Below are 20,538 nucleotides of genomic sequence, written 5' to 3'. Positions count from 1 at the left end.
ACGACAGTCTAGTTTGTTAGCGAATAAACAAAAAGGTAAGGTCAGAATAACCAGAGTAAATGGACGAATGCACGGGACCTCTAAGGCTCACTAGCTAACCGCACCTCACGCACTGTGTCGATCCTCACCGCCTGGATCACCTGAAAAGGAGGGGGGGTGAGAAACCAACTTGAGATTTCCTAGTAGGTACAGCAAGCCGACGAGGGCAAGTGTACTCCTAGCAAACAGAAGATAGTATAGCTAAAGGAGGTTTGTATATAAGTATAGTTGCAATTAATAATCAACAGGAATGAATAATAATAAAGCATCTATTACTATTGTAAACAATAATAAATGCATCAACTGTATAAACAGTGTAAAAATACTCAATCACTCGCTATATCAGTCTAAAGACCTCAGGAGCAACAATTTGCACACCCACCGGCATATAACCCTAGCTATGCACCTCACATAGCGCTCATGGGTCAGATATATGACCACTCTTCCGAAAAAGAATACCGTTGCGGTGGCCAAACCGTTGGTGTACGTGACATACTTCATGAGCTGTGACTTTCGATGCAATATGCTCAAGCCAACAGAACGGCAAATAGTCGAGATCACAAACCAACAATAGTCACCTGACCAAAACAGGACAACCATGTCTTACAGATACCACCGACATCGACCATCAGGTCCAGTAGATAGAGGTCATGCAATGACACCCATAACACCACTCTAATACTAAATTAGGATAGTATATAAAAGCAGGAGTAGAGTAACAGAAGGTAAGTCTAGTGGTGTTGTGCTTACAATGTAATGAGTGTGTAAACAAGGAAAGGAGGGGAGAGAATGTCACCGAGTTAGCACCACAATACCGACTTCAGATCGAAGCACCCATCGCTACCATGAGCAGAACTTGGGTCGTCGACCCCCTGATGGTGCCTCACGCTATTGCCCGGACCTATACAAAGTCCGACCCAACCTGTAATTAGCTCAAACCCAATAATTACCAATACCTATGACTCTTAAGTCACGAATCCAAACTGACGTACGATCATATTTTCGGATCCTGATTAAACAGACATCGAAAACTCACCCGACCGTCATGTCGGCTCGCCAGAATACCACCCCAGCCTCCGGGGTGTCCCGAACCCGTCATGTCGGCTCGCCAGAATACCACCCCAGCCTCCGGGGTGTCCCGAACCATGCAAAAAAACCTAGCCTACCTTGCCCGCTGTCCAAAGCATTTATTTTATGCCGTTGGAACAGCCGCACAAAAAGTGCGCCGAAATAGGGAATTGGAACCCCGAAAATCACCGTTTTGGTTTTTGAGATGCATGTTTTGGCACCCGAACCACCCCAGCCCCTTTACTGCGGCCAAAGGTGTCCAACCTCATCAAATGACCAGCCAAATGAGGCTAATCATTGGTGCGAACAGCAGCAACCCGTGCGACGCGAAACTGCAACCGAAATCGCCCGATTTTTGCGTTTTAGGTTCCGGTTCAGCCCCGAAGTATTCCGAAACACTCCAAAATTCATTCGACCATCCTCGCTGTCCTAAGACACTCACTTTGGTGTGAGACAGCTGCACGCCAAGTGGTGCGATGCAGGTACGAAAACTACAAAACCCGCCGTATCGGGTTCCTAGAAATCACCGTTTTGGCTCCGAAACCTATCTACGGTCGCTCGCTGGTCCGTGTTCGCTGGTCCGTGTTTCGCACCAGCAAGTCTCCAACTAGCCTACGATGCCTTCCTATCACGGCAACCAGCAGTGAAACCTGCCTGTGAAATCAGAGCCCAAAAACAGTAAAAATAACGCAACTAAAATGCCGTTTTGCATGGCGATCACTAAGAGATCCGAACCAAGGGATCTCTGGGCTTCAGACGGACATTCTGAAGCTGAACCCATGCTGTCTGGGGTAAGCCACGACGCAAAAAGGCATCATTGCGACATTATGCCGAACACCTAGCGTGCGTTAAACTACAGTATAGCATAAAATATTGTTTTAAAGCCTTACCAACATTTTCCAAGTTAGGAAATGATCCGTTGGTACGTGGATGTTGTCGGACACCTGTTGGATCAGCTTTGGGGACGACAAATGAAGCCAAAAACCAATGCAAAATGCCAAGTCGGAGCTCGACTTGTTCAACCCAACGCTGCCTTCCGAGGTGACCTGAGGTGAGCATGGCCTCGAGGGAGGCTCCTTGGATGCCGTGCTCCGCCTATGATTGCTGGCCGTCATGGCATGAGGGATGGTTAGATGGCTCAGCCCCAACCCGCATTGAACGGTGGACTGCAGGGGCTCGGTGAGATGCTGACGAAGTTGTGGCCTAGGGAGGGGAATCACGCTCAAGAAGGATTGTCAGGGAAGAGGTATGGCCGCTGGGGAGTGATCCCAATTGGTTGCGACAGGCGTCGGTGGCCGGAGATGAGGATGCGGGTCTCGGGTTGAAGAGGGAAAGAGAGACAGCTAAGGCTCATGTAGGAACTTAGGGTTTCACCATTCCAATCTCTAAATATCACGCGCATAATTACGCTGAAGCCAACCATTACTTGAAATCATGAGCACACCCCTCTCCCTACGCTACAATTCTCGTATAAGCCCTTCCACAATCGCTAACAATCAATGACGCCCGAAACCAGGGGCCAATATGCGATTTTGCATTTTTAAACTGATTTTTCTATGGCAAGAAACCCCTTAAAAACACTTCCATTTTTTCCCCAAATTTTAAGTAAGCATTTCTTACTGTGTTCACAGCCTAGCCGTTGAAAAACATCTCGATTCCGCACATAAAATATTGGTACTTTCTGAATCCGAACACCAGTCGCGATGGTAAACTCCATTTGACTAGTTCATCTATGAAACTTTAAAATTTTTTACTCAATCTTTGAGCGCTTGTAGAGCTCTGAGTCCCCAAAATTTTGACTATAGAATTATCAATTTCGTGCAAAAATGTTGACCTTTTTGAGACCAGATCGACGGCCGCGCAATTTTTCGATAAATTTTCAGTCTTGGTTTTTTGTTTTCACCTTAAGCCTTTCTGGTTTGCAACCAGAAAATTATTGTCACCTTAATTCACATCCATGATTGTTTTCCACAAGTTAACATCCTGAAACCACTGAACAAAATTTTAATTTCATTAATTATTATGAAAAAATTACAGTTAGGTCCCCTGAGGTTTATATTTTCCATATAGAAACCCTCGGGTTCTACAAATAACGGTTATATAACATGTTTGGCTGGCATACTAAATCACATCTATTTTGAACAGAAAATGCATGTATCCAAATCAATCGTGGTTCTAGTGTCAATCTGTCACAATAAACCAAGGAGGCGGTGAGAATATAGAACCATGCATCGAGATTTTGCTAAACGTACTTCGGATTAAAGCACCCACCTAGTTTGGTTCCCTCAGTAATCATGGCCCGTCCCCAGCTCCTCTGGCATTGCTCGAACCTAAAGGAGCATGATCGAGTCCTAAGTGTGGCTACAACGCATTTCTCAGCCAAAAGAATCCATAAACCACTCTTACTGGAGTTCCTAGAGTTTCAGGTTCTGGAATCTCCAACTGGATTCCGGAACTCCAGCTAAGGTTTGCTTTGCTTGATTGGCTTTAGAATTCGGAATCTCCAGCAAATTCCGGAATCCCATCCCGCAGATTGCTAACCCTAGTTGCAATTTTCATAATTTCATGAAATCGCAACACTGATTCAACTGGAATCAACTCCAAACCCTTCAAGGCTCTCGTAAAACTTCAAATTTGGATTTTCTTGGGAATCTAGGGTTTCACATCTAGAATCCCCAAAATCGCAAGTTCTCACCCAAATCACTAGAAACTCCTACAAATTGACGTAGGATCTCAAGCATTGAAGATCTTTGCAAGGTAAGTTCTTGCAGGTCTGAACTTTGGAATTTTACTCTAGCAACTAAACACCCATGAAATCCTGTCATAAATTTATTTTGGTCTCTCAAAGGGTTCTAAAACATGGAAAACTCTAAGATCCCCCAAAACTTCCGTTGAAGAGTATCACAAACAAAACTCACCATAAAGCTTGAAGCTCTCCTAGCAATGGTGCTCTATAGGTCGTTGTTGCCCAAGCTTCGAATAATTAGATCTCCAAAGGGAAGCCTTTCGGGAGAAGGAGAGTGAGGGAGAGTGAGAGGGAGAGGGAGGAGGAAGAGAAAGAGTTTTCTCTTAGGGGAGGAAGAGAGAAAAGGGTTAGGGTTACCCTTTGGGCCCTTTATAGGCTTTGCACTATTGAAAAGAGCCTCCCAAACAAGCCCCGTTTTGATTTGGGTCCAAAACAGTTTGTATGATTATTTCTGTGCAAGTTCTGATATCTACTTTTGAAATTCTGGAACTTGAAGACCCAACCTCAATTCTGCGACTTAAAATTCTAGAATTCCCGATCGAGTTCCGGAACTTGCGGGATCCGGAACCCCTTACCAAATTTCAGAACACTGCATTTTGGTGCAAAGGCACAGTTTTCTCCCCTTGTCTCTTCTTCTCTTTGTCCTCCGTTGGAACTCATGGTATTACATTGAATTTATTTTTTAATTTATATTAAAATATGTGAGATTAAATAGATAAATTTGTACATCATTCTTCAAAAATTATGTAAAACTAGAGTCTAAATAATTTAGTGAAAATTTAGAAGATGATATTGTAATTAATTGTTCTAATGCAGTAAATTTAAATACAAATAAATTTTTTTGAAAATCTTATAATGTGATTTATTAAAATAGTTATTTCTATCTATAATCTTAACTTTATATTCTAATGGCCCAAATTAGTTGATTAAATTACTTTCTATTTTTGTAGTGAAATTTTTCATAAGATTACAACCAAATATTTTTGGTTGTTCTCTTGTCTGATGTATCAAAATTATCTTCAAGTCCATACAGATATAAAATTTTATCTGAACAAGTTAATTATGTTAGATGAAAGCTTTATTGATGTAGTTTTATGAGATAAACTACATTAGTTATAATATTTGTGATTAGTTACTGTCTCGTGCTGTCTCGTGCGTTGCACGGGATTTAAGTTAAGTTTTTATCTACAATTAACTCCATCTCAGAACTCAAGGATATCCAAGAGATAGGATCACAGGAAGAAACTTTTGCATTGAGGTGCTTACCCATTTTCATAAAGCTAGCTAACATAATGATAGCATTTATTATTTGTGCTAGAGCTTGTTAACTACTATCAATTTCATCTTGGCACACATTGGTGTTGAGTTGTAGCTAGAAACTTTCACGAGAAAGAAGTTTTATCAAATTTTTATAGCTAGCTAATTTGTTCGAAAGGTACTTTGGAGAATTTTTGGTATCTTGTGTTTGTAACTTTGTATAAAATTACCTTAATTCGTGCATTCAGTTACAGGATGAGGTCAATTGTGCTTTCCAGAGTTGTATGCCTTTACATAGTCTGGTGGACTACATATGCTTCAAAGTACCTGATGAATCATTTGGTTTAACAAATTGTATTGGTATTATAAGGGGCTTTACTAGTAACTCGCGTTTCATTAACAAGGAAGCGGCTTCTCCAGCAGCTGTCTTGTTACGCATACCTGATGAATATGAGTGTGTCGATCTATCCCTATATAAGGTAATCAGGTGCCCTTTGGCTGTAACATTTTCGTTATGCTGGTCCCTTCAAATTAAATGTATTGTTGTTTTCCCTTTCATCTACTAAACAGGACAACCAGATTATTTTGTTACTTAATGAAGCATTCTCAAATTCTGAAAGTCCTGGAAAATCTTGGATGGTGATGATACAAACTGGTGATCTCTGTTTTCTGTCTCTTTCAAATTTGGAGCACGACTTTTACAAGCTGCATGACTTGAAGGTAAGAACTAAACTTTACAAAAAAAAGAGCTTTTCTTAGCAATATTTCTCATTGCCTGCTTGCTATTTCTTTCTGTCCATCCTTTGATCTTTTTTTTTTGGGTTACACGGAAAAATAAAATTTAACTTATTTCATAAACAGAACTTCACCTACTAAAAGAAGCTGCATCCTGCTATTTTAGGATGAAAACTTCCTCAATTTCATTTTGTGCTATATTGTAGGTTTTCTTTTATTACTTAGAACACTCAAATTTCTTTCAAGATTTTAAGGAGTACAGAGACTCTGGCATAATATTCGAAACTTGTTTTGCCTATAAATATCCAACTTATGACAACTTGTTTTTCACATTATATACATGTGTGTGTGTACATAAGAAAGATAGTGTGTTGTCACGCCCCAAACCCGAGGTGTAACAGACGCTGCATACTTGCTAAACTAGCAAATATACAAGACTACAGAATCAGACGGAAATTAGCAAAAAGATGATTACCAAATTTCCACTAAAATCAAATAGTCAAAAGATGAGACTAGGAAATTGAATTTCAACTAAAATCAAACTGAATTCCAATATCTATAAAACTAAAGCTTACTATGAATCACAAGAGAGATTCGGTCTACAAACTTCCATAAGTAACAAAAGTGGGTACGAAGAAATAACGTAACAAAAAAAGATAACGGACGATCATCTACGTAGTCTAAAGATTTACATCCGAAAATACTAGATGTAAAAACAAAAGGGACTGAAATCAAAACTAGCTACGTCTAACGTTCACTCGGTCTCAGCCCCGCTCGGCAAATCAGTTTCGGTACCTGGGTAAGCAACCATACACCACATTAGTCGGATTAAGCATACAATACAACTAAACAATTGAATACAAAAATTATTTCAAGCGACTGATTTTTAATTTGCGAAATTTCAGAAAACAAGAATTATCAAATTTAAAATTCAGATCATTTTGAAACTATAACTTTACAAAGCATTTCTCTTTAAGTAAATAACGAAATAAATATTAAGTCTCCAGCAACTAACTATATTATATAATCCGTTGGCGAGATCCAGAGGCACCCAAAGGCGCAAAAAAAACAGAGGCACCCGAAGGCGCAAACAGAACAGAGGCACCGAAGGTGCATGTACAAAACAGAGGCACCCCTAGGCGCAAAACAAAACAGAGGCGCGAATAGGCACAGGCACCCGAAGGCGCAATACAAAGACGAAGTTCGCTTCTATAACAAAATACATGTCGACATGGCCAACATTGCATAGCAGAATATCAAGAGACATAATAATTCAAAATGTATCCAGTCACTAATTTACAGAACAAATTATCAGGTTTCAAAAATTCTTTTTGCTAAACGAACTTGTCAATCACAGTTGAAGCTTAATTTACAGAAATATTTAATAATATGCTTAACCCTTAATTTTAAAATCTACAAAATAAGATTTTCATACAATCGGAATATTTTTCTAAATTATCTTACGAAAAACTGACTGGTGTCCGGTCGCTTACCTCAAAAGCGCTTCTAAGCTAAGAAGCTATCCAGTAAAAAATTGCACGAAATCAATCGTCGGAACCTAAAATAGAGATATACGATTCTCTATAAGCTATTTAAAATAAACTTACAAAGAGAACATATATACATTTAGAAAGCAAGCTTATACAAAAATTTGAATTCGGATAGGCTCACATAGGTCGACAATGTCGGCTACGAATGCATGCAAAAAGGTCAAAGACGGAGCACAAAAGAGATTTAGAATAAGTAGTTCCAGAGTCAAAGAGAACACGAGAAAACAGAAGCCACGGGAAGAATACCAGGGATTATGACATTAGATGCCTGGACATCTTGCTGGGAAAGAGCCGAATACCAGCCGGAAATGTGAGAGCTAAGTGCTATGCGGGACAAAGTGCTACACCAATGGGTTTGGTGGGAGCCAGCTCTTGAACCCGTAGGAGCCACCTCTAGAATCTCACATAGCTTGGTAATTCTGGTCCTGGTTTGTTTGTCTGTGATCTGGTTTGGACCCGACGAGGACGTCAGGGTCTAAACAGGGGGAGTTTGTAATGCCCCAATAGTCCCACATTGAATGGGATATTGATTTCGATCAGTTTATATGAGGCCTACACGCTATTAATAATAACTAGGGCTTAAGCATTTTGAGCCGGTGGTTTGGGCCTAACAAGTTATTGTTGCTAGCGGGTCGGGTCATTGCATGTGTAGACACGCAGAGAGACAAGCAAAGAAATCAGCATTTTAGTTGCGCTAGGATGCTCTCACACATTGAGGCCCATTTATTTAACATAAAGATACAATACTTGAATATTTTTTAAGCTTAGGAGAGAGAGAAAGAGATAGCCATAAGATCATAAACCAAATCAATAACATAAATTAAACCAAACTGAGTCCGAACTTGGACCGAAGCGATCAAGTTTGGATACAAAAGGATAAAACACATTAAACCAGAAATGGAAGACCAAATATTGATCAAACTTCTATGACCCAGGCCCAATTATTTGAGTCGGAATTGGATGGGTTCATTCTACTTCCAAAGCTCGCAAAGTTGTACATTAAATTCCCAATCCAGCAAGATGGGGCCTCATCCTTTTTCATATGATCATGACGTAGCAAAGAAACCCTTTTTCATGCCATGAAAGGTCCAATCACAATATTGCACATTCACATACGCGTACAGAGACTTTGGCATAATATTCGAAACTTGTTTTGCCTATAAATATCCAACTTATGACAACTTGTTTTTCACATTATATACATGTGTGTGTGTACATAAGGAAGATAGTGTGTAGACACGCAGAGAGACACAAGCAAAGAAATCAGCATTTTAGTTGCGCTAGGATGCTCTCACACATTGATGTTCCATTTTTAACACATCAAAATTGCCTAAGGAGAAATCATGGGACAGCCGATGCAGATGAGAGTATAGCTCTTGAGGTATATGTGATGCTTGAAAAATGGAGGGAATAGTGAGCACTTGCTTTTTAGAAACATCGTATCTAAAATCTCTCTTTTTTCTTTAACTTTGATTTTTAGGCCCTTTAGCTACGCTCGGCCCCAATTGTTAGTGACATAAATAGGAATTGTGCTTTTATAGTGTTAATACCTTACCATTCTTCAAGTCATGTTGGATCTCTTGGTATTTGTGTTTCTTGATTATGATGAATTGTTGGTGTTTTCAAATGATTATATCTTCAGCTAATATTTTAGTAACTGACAAGCACCACAATTGGCTTCTAGATTATGACATACTTGAGAGGTGACTATTTTCTGCTTGGCTTTTGTGTATTTACTAGGCCTCCATGGTAGACATGCATCTGGAAAATGGAAAAATTCGTTTTATACCTCACTGTGTAACTAAACCCCTGGCAGTCAGTGGTAAGATCAGGAATTTTTTTTTTTTTAACAATTGAAAAGTCAACCTCTCTCCATGAACTGTTGCTACTGTACCTAATAGTAGAAAGGGTAAACGTTGATTCAAATGAACTTGAGTTGCATGGTTTTTTTTTGCAGCTTCGCGAGGCGTTGCATGTGTCTTTTCATCTCGGAGGCATGCTTTAGTGTATATTCTCGATGAAGATGAGGATGAAGTTTCTGATATGGAATAATCGGGGGTTTTGGGCAAGTAAGCTTATAAAATTGTTAATTGTAACTATAGGCGTCTGAAACCCTTTATTTATAAAATTAGGCCAAAGCGGTGAATGATTCGCCACATTTTCATTCACCATATTTTGAAAGCGGTAAATCATTCCCCGCATATATATAAATTATATATATATATATATTTTCCAAATCTGAATTCCAAAGGGTGTATATGGCTTTTAAAAGCTATGAATATTTTACCCTTTCTATGAGCACCACAAACAATTTTAATATTTTGAATTAAGCGGTGGACGATTGCCATATTTAGAAAGTGGTGATTGGTTTACAGCATGGGCCTAATTTTGTAAATAATTTTGTTGAAGAACTATTTTTATAATTATAATATTTTATCAGCCTATTTAAAAAAAAAAAATCAAATAAATCTAAGATAATGTTAAGTTCTGTATGCAGTTTTGGTTGCCAAATCAGCAGCCTGTATTAGTAAAATTGGCTTCTGATGCATGCGGAGTTGTATCTCAAAATCCCCAAAGGATGATTCTGCCGCATCTCTCACATGACTCTGTTCTGTGGAATCATACAATGGCTGAGAAAGGCCGAATGGAGCTGTTGGCTATCAATTATTTCTAGAGGGCTCTCAGAACATTACTTCACCTGTTGGATTGTTTGCAAACTTCTGTAAACGGCGCGTGTGAAGGGATTCCACTAGCAGCCGGTAGCTTCCTTGACTCTACTATCTACTCTCATCACGGTGTTAGTCATTTAGATTGCCCTCAAACCTATTTTTCTTAATATATATATATATATATATATATAAAATTTAATTAGAGGTATTAAAACCTCTATCATTGGTTCAACAGAGCTTAAAGCCTATAAATGGTGACTTTGTGCAGTTATTGCAAAACTGGGGACACATTTTTTCAGCTGTAGTCTTTACGGGATCGTGTTTTGTTTTGACGATGTCTCCTTGCCCTCTTAAAGTTGTATCATTTGCAGTTTTACAAGATCTTGTTTTGTTTTGACGATGCTTCCTTGTTCTGTTAAAATATCTGTTAAAATATTTAATCCTCCTGTGCTCAAATAATAGGCGTTTATGTGGGTTTCAAGTCTTGTAGGGATGTGGAGTACTCGCTCAAATGCAGCATATGATGCAATCTTTGGATGCAGTTTTTTGCACAAAGGCAGGTCAACCTTTTTGCTTGTCACCTCTTGGTACAAGGAGGTAGACGAGTTAAAGGCAATTCATTTCACCATGCATTTTGCCTGTCGTGAGCCTCTCTACAGTGTTGTGGAAATCCAATCTTGTTTCGTTTGGCGTTGTGGTGGCGCAAGGCATCTGCTTTCATATTTTAGAAGGTCCAAAAAATTATTAAACACTTTTAGTTTCTCCTTCTCTAATATTGTTGAGTTATGATGAAAATTGGAAGTGCATTTGGATTTTCTGGATCTTTCAAAACATAGTAGCGGGTGTTGTTGATAATGCAATCCCAAACAAGGGCTAATAAAGGATTTTTTTTTTATGTAACTCTTTAAAAATTTATAATTTGTCAAATGACTTTATGAAAAATTTATTAGACAAAATAATTCTATTTTGTCCAACTCAGCATCCGGTGGAAAAATCACATATAATTGTAATAACAGAGTATTCTAACAATCTATTCATATCGTTCTAATTTTAAAATTTTTATTTGATCTTAACAACTTTATAAAAATCTTTATAATTTATATAAAAAAGAAAAAACTTCAAATATCATTCCTGTGGTTTTGCACATTTTCACTTTAGTATCCTGTGGGTTAAAGTGTATCAATTTAGTATCCTGTGGTTTCGCACTTTCTCATTTTAGTACCCTATGGTTTAAAGTGCATCAATTTAGTACCTTGTGGTTTTATTTTGTTAAATTATATTAAAAAAACTTCAGATACACTTAAGGTTTATCAAATATTTACTTTAGTACCCTGTAGTTATAACTATGTCATTGTTTTTTCTTTCCTTCGTTAATATTTCGTTAAATTATATACAAAAAACTTTAGATACTCTATCTAGATTTATCGAATATTCACTTTAGTACTCTTTAATTTTAACTTTGTCACTAATTTAACGAAAAAAATTAGTAAAATCGATAATAAAAAGAAAAAAATGAAACCACAGTGTACTAACTTGATGCACTTTAAACCACATGGTACTAAACTGAAAAAGTGCGAAACCACAGGGGCTAACTTGATGCACTTTAAACCACAGGGTACTAAAGTGAGAAAGTGCGAAACTATAAGTAGGGTATTTGAAGTTGGAAAAGTCTACCTGTACTCCTATAGGAAGGTGTATATCCTACAACTATCAGATCCAATGGCTGATATTAATCCACTAGCACAGTAGCTTCTAACCTCACACCTTTTTCACTTCTTGCTAAAGCTAACTTAAATTAAACCCTACTACACTTCTCTCTCCCGCACAGCTCCTCTCGCTATCTCTGTTTCTCGCTCTCTCTCGCTTCCTCGCTTTCTCTCGCTCCCTCGTCTCTCGTCATCTCGCGCTCTCCCCTTTCTCTTTCTCTCGCTCTCGCTCGCAAGGCACTCCACTCCATCGGGCAGAAGTTCGGCAGCGCTCGTTCCACACATCTCGTGTCCGAAGCCGTCTCGAAGGTGTCTCTCGGCGTCGCCTTTCTCCATTGGTAGGAGGTCGCCTCTCAACTGCTCCCCTGTCCATCCCAGTACCTGTGACGCATTCCTTCAGTCGTGAGCGTCCGAAATTGGGAACGATTTCGGAGCTAATTCGGCCACAACCGAAACAGATGATTCAACTCAAACAGGGCATTTTTTTAAAATTTCTATAATCTTTTATTTTCAATTTTTAATTTAATACAAAATGTATATTTTGAGGGTTTAGGGTTGCAGCTGCGGATTGTCTTTGCGTGCTCCCGATTTCGTCACCGAATAGGTGATTAATTTTATTTTAGGACACTGGTGGTATATTTGCTGGTATATTATATTTTATGTTGCATTTTTAAGAATAAAGAATTTATGATTAGGATTAGGGTTTAGGGTTTACAATGTTCTATTATGCCAGCTGATAGGAGTGTTCACAATCCATTGATTGTGAATTCTATTATGCAAGCTTGTGGTTTAGAATGTTCTATTAGGCCAGCTGATAGGAATATTCACAATCCATGTGACAGTGAGCAGTTCTATTAGGGTTTAGGGTTTAGAATGTTCCCTTTTTATGGTTCCGAACATGTATGAGTTGCAATCGTACCCTCTTATGGCATAATATAACAATCCTAGGGCATAATAGAACACTCCTATCAGCTGGCAGGATTATGAACACTTTGATCTAATAATAGAATAGATGTAAAGGTTAATAGAACACTCTTAATAAGTTTATAGTTGTGAACACTGTTTTAGAATTTAGAAATATTTTATGCCATAATAGAACTGTTGTAAAGGGTAATAGAACACTCTAAATAGGTTTATAATTGTGAATATTATTTTATGATTTAGAATACTTTTATGCCATAATAGAACAGTTATAACAGATAATAGAACACTTTTAAGGTGTTTATGGTTGTGAACACTCTTAACAGTTGTATATATTATTTTTGCACTTAATAGATGCTCTATTATCCACAGCATTTATTCACAGCATTTAGATGTTCGCATTCAACGAAACAAAAATTATAATAAGATGAGATTGTTCTATTGATGTTATTAGATAATCGTATGTGAATTTCTATTTAGCCCAAGCTTGCTGGTTTAGAAATGTTCTATTAGGCAGCTGATAAAAGTGTTCACATCCAGAAATATAATACCAGCAAATATATTTGCTGATAGAAGTGTTCTCTCGCTCGCTCGCTTCGCAGGCATCCTTGAGGCAACCGGTCTGGCGGTGCGGACCGGTCCCCGATGCGCGTTCTACGCAGATGAGAGAACCGGCCCCCGCGCAGTGAAGAGAACCGGGTCCGAACGCTGGGTCTTTTTCGTGCGTCGCAGCGAGAGACCGGCCACTGCTGGGAGAGACGTCCCTCGGGCGAAAATGCCCCAGACGGCTGTCGGTAATAATTAGATTTTTGAAGAGCCATAGCTGATTCTTTTAATAAATAAGGTCTATATCGATCCTCCTCTCTCCGTCTCCCATTTCCTTCTCTCAACCCTCTCTACACACCTTGATAGAGAAGAAAAAGAAGAAGAGAAGAATAAGAAGGAGGGAGGAAGAAGAAGTTTGGAGCTAACTAGTGGACTTGGGCGCATCATTTCCTCACTTCTCATCTTCCATTCGGATGCTTGAAGGCTTGGATTGGACTTGCAAGCCAGGAGAATCTTCACCCTTTGACTTGGATTGGAGCTTCTATAAGGGAGGTATATTGTTGACTCATTCCCTCTACTAGATCTTGTTTTATAGATATTTTGTAGATGACACCTAGAAATGAGATTAGGGTGTGATTTGGGGCTTTTGACTTTAGGAGCTTTTTGAGGCTAGATTAATTGGTTTTAGAACCTTCTGTGGGCGTTGGATTGGAACGGGCTCAAGTCTCATCTTTTGGAGCTTTGGAAGAGATTTCTACTCTTGGTAGTTTTGACCCTTTTGCTTCCTAGTGTTAAATTGTCTTGCATAATATAAATGTGTCGTAAATGCCTCGTATCTCTTCTGCTGATCACTTTTAGGGTACTTTGGACGACGTGGACAACTTTCGTTCGGCGCGACTCGAAGGAGCACGCCGACGAGTTCGGGTGGGTTTTGACCCTACACCATATGAAGAATATCTCATATGTGATTATATATGTTCCGTAAAATTGAAAACAGATTGCATAATCTCATTATTAAATGTATTTATTAATGATTTTTAAGAATGCATTAAATTTGCTTAGGTTATATATTACATGAAATTTTGTGACACTCTATGAGTTAGAGGTTGCCTGAGGGAGAGATTTGGTTGTATTTAGCCATTCTATATCAGAGACTTATGGTTTCAGTTTCTATAATGTAATGACGTTCGAATTATTGTATCTATAACTTAAGTTTACTGTTCATGACATGAAAGATGATGAAATTGCCACATAGAGGTACATGAGCATAGAATCGATGTGAACTAGCGAGTAAATGTCATCAAGTCGCATTGACTCAGGACAGTGTGAACCTAATGGATTAAGGCCGATTAGGGACATTGGATACATGTTGGACACCTAAAATTGCCCAGTGTCATCAAGGGGCACTAAGGCGTACAAAAGCATGAAAATTCACGATTATGCCGTTAACTAGATCTTCAGGAATGACTAGTACTATACCCGATTTTAGAGACATGAGGATTGGATACTTGAGACTTGGACTTTGCTTACTTGCCATTTTGTGCTCATTCGCACATGCTCTGTGCAGGGTCGCTTCCGCTACAGCCGGCACTCCGGAGTTAGCCTATCGACTTTGTTCGCTCGTGCGGTAATCGGAACCTAACGGGTCGAGTGGGCACAGCGCATTCCATGTGTAGGAATTTCGGGCTACCACAGGCAGCTTAGGCTGGCACAACTGACTTACTTTGGTAGGTCGCTTAATAGAAATGGGAAATCGACACGGGGGTTGAGAAGTGGTCTAATCACTAACTAGATAAGGTTATAGTTGCATGACATTTATATGCTTTAGCATAGGGCTTAGACATTAGTATACTTGATAGTCTCCTTTTTGCATTAAAAGCATACTTTGGTTTGCCTATGACAGAAGCTTATGCATAATGTATTCATAAAGGTAATGATTTACCATTTTGATATCATCAGATGTACAATCCCCCATGACATCGTTGTATACCTTGAGTTTTGGGGGGTAAATTTAGCATTTTAATTATGCCTTTATACCGGCAATCATTCATTGCTATTATTACTTGTACTTACCCTTTTCTTTGGGCCTAGTGGTGCATAGAGTCTGCGGTCAAGTAATTGCCACTGGAAAGCTATAAATTATAAGTCTCGATCGCCCGTTTTTCAGATGTTTCAGAGCCTTTCAGCTCACGGGTGAGGCCAGGGACAGTGGGAAGGGAAGTTGCTTCGAGCTAGCTTCCTTCGAGACGATTTGCTAGGTGGCTATCCTTTGTGTATTTTCATTTTTGGAGAGGTGAGAGTTTTTACCCGTGTACTATGTGGCCCACCATTTTTGTATTAGAGCTGATTTCGTATAACTTATGTTTACGTCATATGTTTTAGTTAGTTCTACGTTAGCTATTGGTTGGTAGATGTTAGAACTTATGCTGCGTTCTGATATCATTAGTTGCTAGTTATTTCACTTCTTTATTTGTTCCCATCTATTGGCTTTTACTTCCCGTCTTTCTTGTAGACGCCTTATTACTGTTGTAAGCATATGGCGGGTCTGGCAACTGCTAAGGGAGGCCTCCGCCGGTCCCGGGGCGTGACGATTAATTTGGTAGTCAGAGCCTAGGTTGAGTCTTAGTCGGACTCTAGGCGAACCTAGGCCGGTGACTAATAGGAATTAGCTGTGAGAGACGCGGGTCCTATTGGTACTTGTGAGCGAAAGTATCGTGATTGGTTTTATGACAACTTTTAAAAAATTAGAGTTTGGATCGGAGTGTAATGGTTCTCAACTTCGGCGAGGTTACGTTGCGGTCGACAACGTAATATCGGGAAGTTCGTAGTGAAGGACACCTCCTTACTTTTCGGGCATGACATTGCGGTCTTTATCTTTTTTGAGCGGATGCACAGCGTGGGGTTACTACTTGCCGTTTTATTTCTGTAGTGACGATGCCGATTAACGACCTGCCCAGTCTGCCGGGTGCGGATGATGCGCGCACACTCCGAGGAGGTCGAGACCTAACCGCTACTTTCGATCCAGTGAAGGTCCGTGACCTGAGGGCCACTTTGTGGTTCTCACTGATATGTTGGCGGCAGGTGCAGACGGCGGCCGGCGCAGGGCGACAGGCTGAGTGGCTCAGCGGCAGAGGCGCGGATGAAAGAATCTCGAGGACCTCCTATTTCATACAGGCGCAGCTTCGAGGGAGACCCCAGGGTCCACACCGCAAGCACTCGGTGGACGTTCGACGCGAGGGTGCAGTCCCGCCGCTGCCCAGTTTCTTCCACGGCGCAACGGCGACCGGCACCTTCGGGAGGAGGTGGCCCTGTGGCACTACCTGTTAGAGACCGGTGACGGGGCACGATTCCCCGTGATGGCCGAGGGGAGCCGAGCGGATCGCTTATGGAGCGCCTGCGGTGAGTCTTAGGAAGTCAGTCCCGAGACGTTTGATGGCGAGAACGTCGACGTGCTTAGTGCCACGGATTGTTTGAGAAGATGTTGCTGGAATGGAGAGCTGTTTCGAGTACACTTTGTGAGGAGCGGGATAGAGTTTGGCTCGCTATCTCACTTTCTGGAACCGAGGCCTAACAGTTGGGTGGTTGGAGTATCCAGGACAACCCCAACACCATCCGACTGGCAAACGATTACTTGGGCTAGGTTCAAGGAAGCTTCTTCTGGGCGCACCCACTTCCTATCCACACAGCAGTCAAGAGAAGATGGAGCAGTATTTCGCAGGCTTGTGCAGGATCGACGTCAGTGGCTGAGTAGCGAGAGGCGAGTTCTCATCCGGATATACACTGTTACGCGTTTGTATGTGAGGGATGAATGAGGGACAAGCCGCCCGCATCTTTGACGTGGTTTGGCTGTCTAATTCTTCGGTTTGTGCAGTCTTCCAACCTCTCAGACAATTTATCGGGAGGTTGTGGATTCGAGCTTTGATAGTGGAGGTCAAGGACGGCGGATCTGGCGGAGCGTCACGAGAGCATTGAGAAAGGGAAGGGCAAGAGCCCGCGCTGAGGGGCGATCAGTATGCAGCTCACGGAGGCCGCCGAGGCACCCAGGAGGCGGAAGCCAGTCGCAGGACCGTGGCCAGTCTACTCAGCGAGGAGACCCGAGCGTGCGCCAGGCCCTACGCTGCTGAATCTGTGGGCGGTCCTCATTACCACGCGGGGCAGTGTTCACGCACTGGGCAGGTGCTTCTCTGTGTGGCCAGCAGGGCCACTTCCATCGACTGCCCGATGCGATCCATTGGGGCCCAGCCATCTGCGGCCTCTGCAACCCCAGCATCGCCAGGTCGACAGCCAGGGATATCCTTCTGCGGCATTCAACCAGGCAGGACGACCCGCGCATTCTGGCGATCAGGCGGAGGGGTCACGACAGGCCCAGAGACGGGCGCTTACGGCGCCCAGACTGAGAGGCGGCGGCACGCCCGAGACCTGTGGTTCGCGTAGGTATCAATTTTTTACTTTATGGATTCGACTAGAGCTTGTTTATCCGCGGTGGCATTCACATTCATTCACTGACTCGGTGTTTCCGAGTTGCATGGCAAATCCCACTTGATATCCTTGTGCACCCGGACGAGTCTTGTACCCGACCATTTCTTTGGACATTCGAGAGTTTGCCCAGTTGCCCTGTTCGGGTTGGGAGATTTGGATCATGCCCGTGGACTTGTTAGCTTTGCATAAATCTCGAGAGTTTGATGTAGTGTTGGGCATGGACTGGTTGACTAAGTATTTCGCCACTATCGATGTAAGGATCGAACGGTGACTTTAAGAGCCCGGGGCAGGCGGAGGATGTTAACCCGAGATCGCCAGAAGTTCGCTGTTTGCGATGACGATTACTCCTCTCTAGAGCCTAGGCAATTGATTAGTAGAGGTTGGCCGTAGCCTATTTGCTACCTGTCGTGTTGCGGGGCGATGCGGACGCCCCTAGGATGAGGATAATTCCATAGGGCTGGAGTTTGGAGCATGTGTTCCCAGCGGAGCTTCCAGGCAATGCCTCCTATAGGGAATTAGTTTGTGGTAGATCTCGTCCCCGGGACTACCCCGATCTCCACAGGCGCCCTATAGAGCACTCAGCATTGAGTTGAAGGAGCTGAAGGGCATCAGCTGCACGGATCTTTTGGCACAAGGTTTTGTCGCGAACTGACGTGTGTCACGCTGGGAGCACCCGTCGTCCTATTTGTCAAGAAGAAGGATGGATCACTTCGTTTGTGTGTGGAACTATCGTGAACTTATAAAGTCACGATTTAAGAACAAGTATCCATACGGCGAGATTGATGGATCTATATTCGACATCGACTCCAGGGTCTTGTGTAATACCTTCCAAAGATTGACGATTGCAGTCGCGATACATCCACCAGTGTGAGGATCAGACCTGAGGATGTAATCGAAGACCGGCTTTTAGAAGCACGGTATGGACACATGAGTTTCGGCGTTATGCCGTTTTGGGCTTACTAATGCCGCCGGCAGCTTTTTATGGACCACTGATGAAGCCGTGTTTTCAAAGCCTACTTGAGACACGGTTCGATTGTGGTGTTTATCGACGAGCATCTTAGTGTATTCCCGGAGTGAGCGCGGATTCACGAGGAACCTTGAGACTGTACTTCAGTGCCTTCGGAAAAGAAGAAACTCTACCAATTGAAAAAGTGTGTAATTTTGGCTTAGAGATTGTTGCGTTTTGGGTCCATGTGATTTCAGGATAGCATAAGCGGGACCCGAGGAAAAAATGAAGCTATCAAGATTGCCCGAGGCCAACGGAGTGTCGACCGAGATACGGAATTTCATTTGGTTTTGCCTGCTAACTACCCTCGACGGTTTGTTGAGGGATTTGCAAAGAGTTATCTACTCCCCCACGAGAACTTTCAACGCATAGGGTACCACACCCCACCCCCACCCCCCCAAGTTTATTTGAATGATCGTGTAAAGGAGCGTCCAAAGAGTTGAGCCTGCATGACGACGCGCTCCGATCCTATTAACCTTGCCAATCTGCTGGAGCAGGGTAATTGATTTATAGTGAATACTTCCCTTTAATGGATGGGCTGTTTTGATGGCAGGACGGAAACGTGACGCGTATCATCTCGCCAATTGAAGGATTATAAAGGAATTACCCCACTCACGACTTGGAGTTGGCTGGCCGTATCTTTGCACTGAACGGCTATGGCCGCCATTACCTCTATGGCGACGATGCGAAGTATATACGGATCACAAAAGCTTAAAGTATCTATTCACTCAGAAGGAGTTGAACTTGAGGCAGCGCAGATGGTTGGAGCTACTCAAGGATTATGACTTGACTATTCTATACCACCCGGGCAAGGCTAACGTGGTGGCAGATGCACTAAGTCGGAAATCGACTGAGAACTTAGCGATGCTTGTGGTTACTCAACCGCCGTTGATCGAGCAGATGAAGCGGTTGGAGTTGGAGGTGGTGACTCCTGACACGCCTTTGAGGTTGATGACGTTGGTGGTGCAACCTACATTACTGGACAGAATTAAAGAAAAGCAAGCTTCCGATGTGGAGTTGCAAAAGATTATAGGTAAAATGGTTAATGGTTGCACCGGCGACTTCACTTTAGACACTGACGGATTGATGCGTTTCCGCGGACGACTTTGTGTACCGGCGGACTCGGGCATTAAAGAAGACATCCTTCAAGAAGCACACCGAGCACCGTACGCTATACATCCTGGAGGCACCAAGATGTATAAGGACTTGAAGTTGCTTTATTGGTGGCCCGGGATGAAAAAGGATGTTGGTGAGTTTGTTGCTAGATGTTTGACTTGCTAACAGGTGAAGGCTGAGCACCGAGTTCATGCGGGGAAATTGCAGAGCCTACCGATTCCAGTGTGGAAGTGGGAAAAGATCACTATGGACTTCGTGATGGGACTGCCTCGCTCACAGGCCGGGCATGACACTATTTGGGTGATTGTGGATAGATTGACGAAATCGGCACATTTCATACCTATCCACACTACTTGGACTGGTGAGAGACTCGCACAGATTTATTTGGATGAGATTGTACGATTGCACGGGGTACCTACTTCTATAGTATCGGATCGAGACCCCCGTTTTGTATCCCACTTTTGGAGGAGCTTACAGGACGCTCTGGGTACGCGTTTGGACTTCAGTACAGCTTTCCACCCCCAGAGTGATGGGCAGTCAGAGCGTACTATACAGACTCTCGAGGACATGCTTCGAGCCTGCGTGATCGACTTCCAGGGAGGATGGTCGCAGCATCTACCAATGGCAGAGTTTGCTTATAACAACAGTTATCAAGCAAGCATCAAGATGGCACCGTTCGAGGCACTCTATGGACGGAAGT

At 42.1% G+C, this 20,538-nt stretch overlaps 1 protein-coding gene across 13 annotated transcripts in view; it reads left to right on the top strand.

Moving 5' to 3' along the window:
- Nucleotides 1-10,964, top strand: part of LOC109711878 (anaphase-promoting complex subunit 4) — a 58,715-nt gene extending 47,751 nt beyond the window's left edge. For 3 of the 13 annotated variants that reach the window (XM_020235220.1, XM_020235225.1, XM_020235226.1), the window contains 4 exons: nt 5,359-5,589; nt 5,681-5,830; nt 9,136-9,217; nt 9,353-10,504. In XM_020235220.1, the coding sequence (XP_020090809.1) occupies nt 5,359-5,589; nt 5,681-5,830; nt 9,136-9,217; nt 9,353-9,447 (558 nt within the window). In that variant the 3' untranslated portion in view covers nt 9,448-10,504. Of the gene's footprint in view, nt 1-5,358; nt 5,590-5,680; nt 5,831-9,135; nt 9,218-9,352; nt 10,505-10,546 lie in introns of those variants that run through there. The other 10 variants (XR_002216699.1, XR_002216697.1, XR_002216698.1 and 7 more) reach the window with 10 other exon arrangements.

Source organism: Ananas comosus, linkage group 6 (assembly GCF_001540865.1).
Source record: "Ananas comosus cultivar F153 linkage group 6, ASM154086v1, whole genome shotgun sequence".
Lineage (NCBI taxonomy): Eukaryota > Viridiplantae > Streptophyta > Magnoliopsida > Poales > Bromeliaceae > Ananas > Ananas comosus.
Note: the sequence above shows the minus strand (reverse complement) of the source record. Positions and strands in the feature narration are given on the sequence as shown.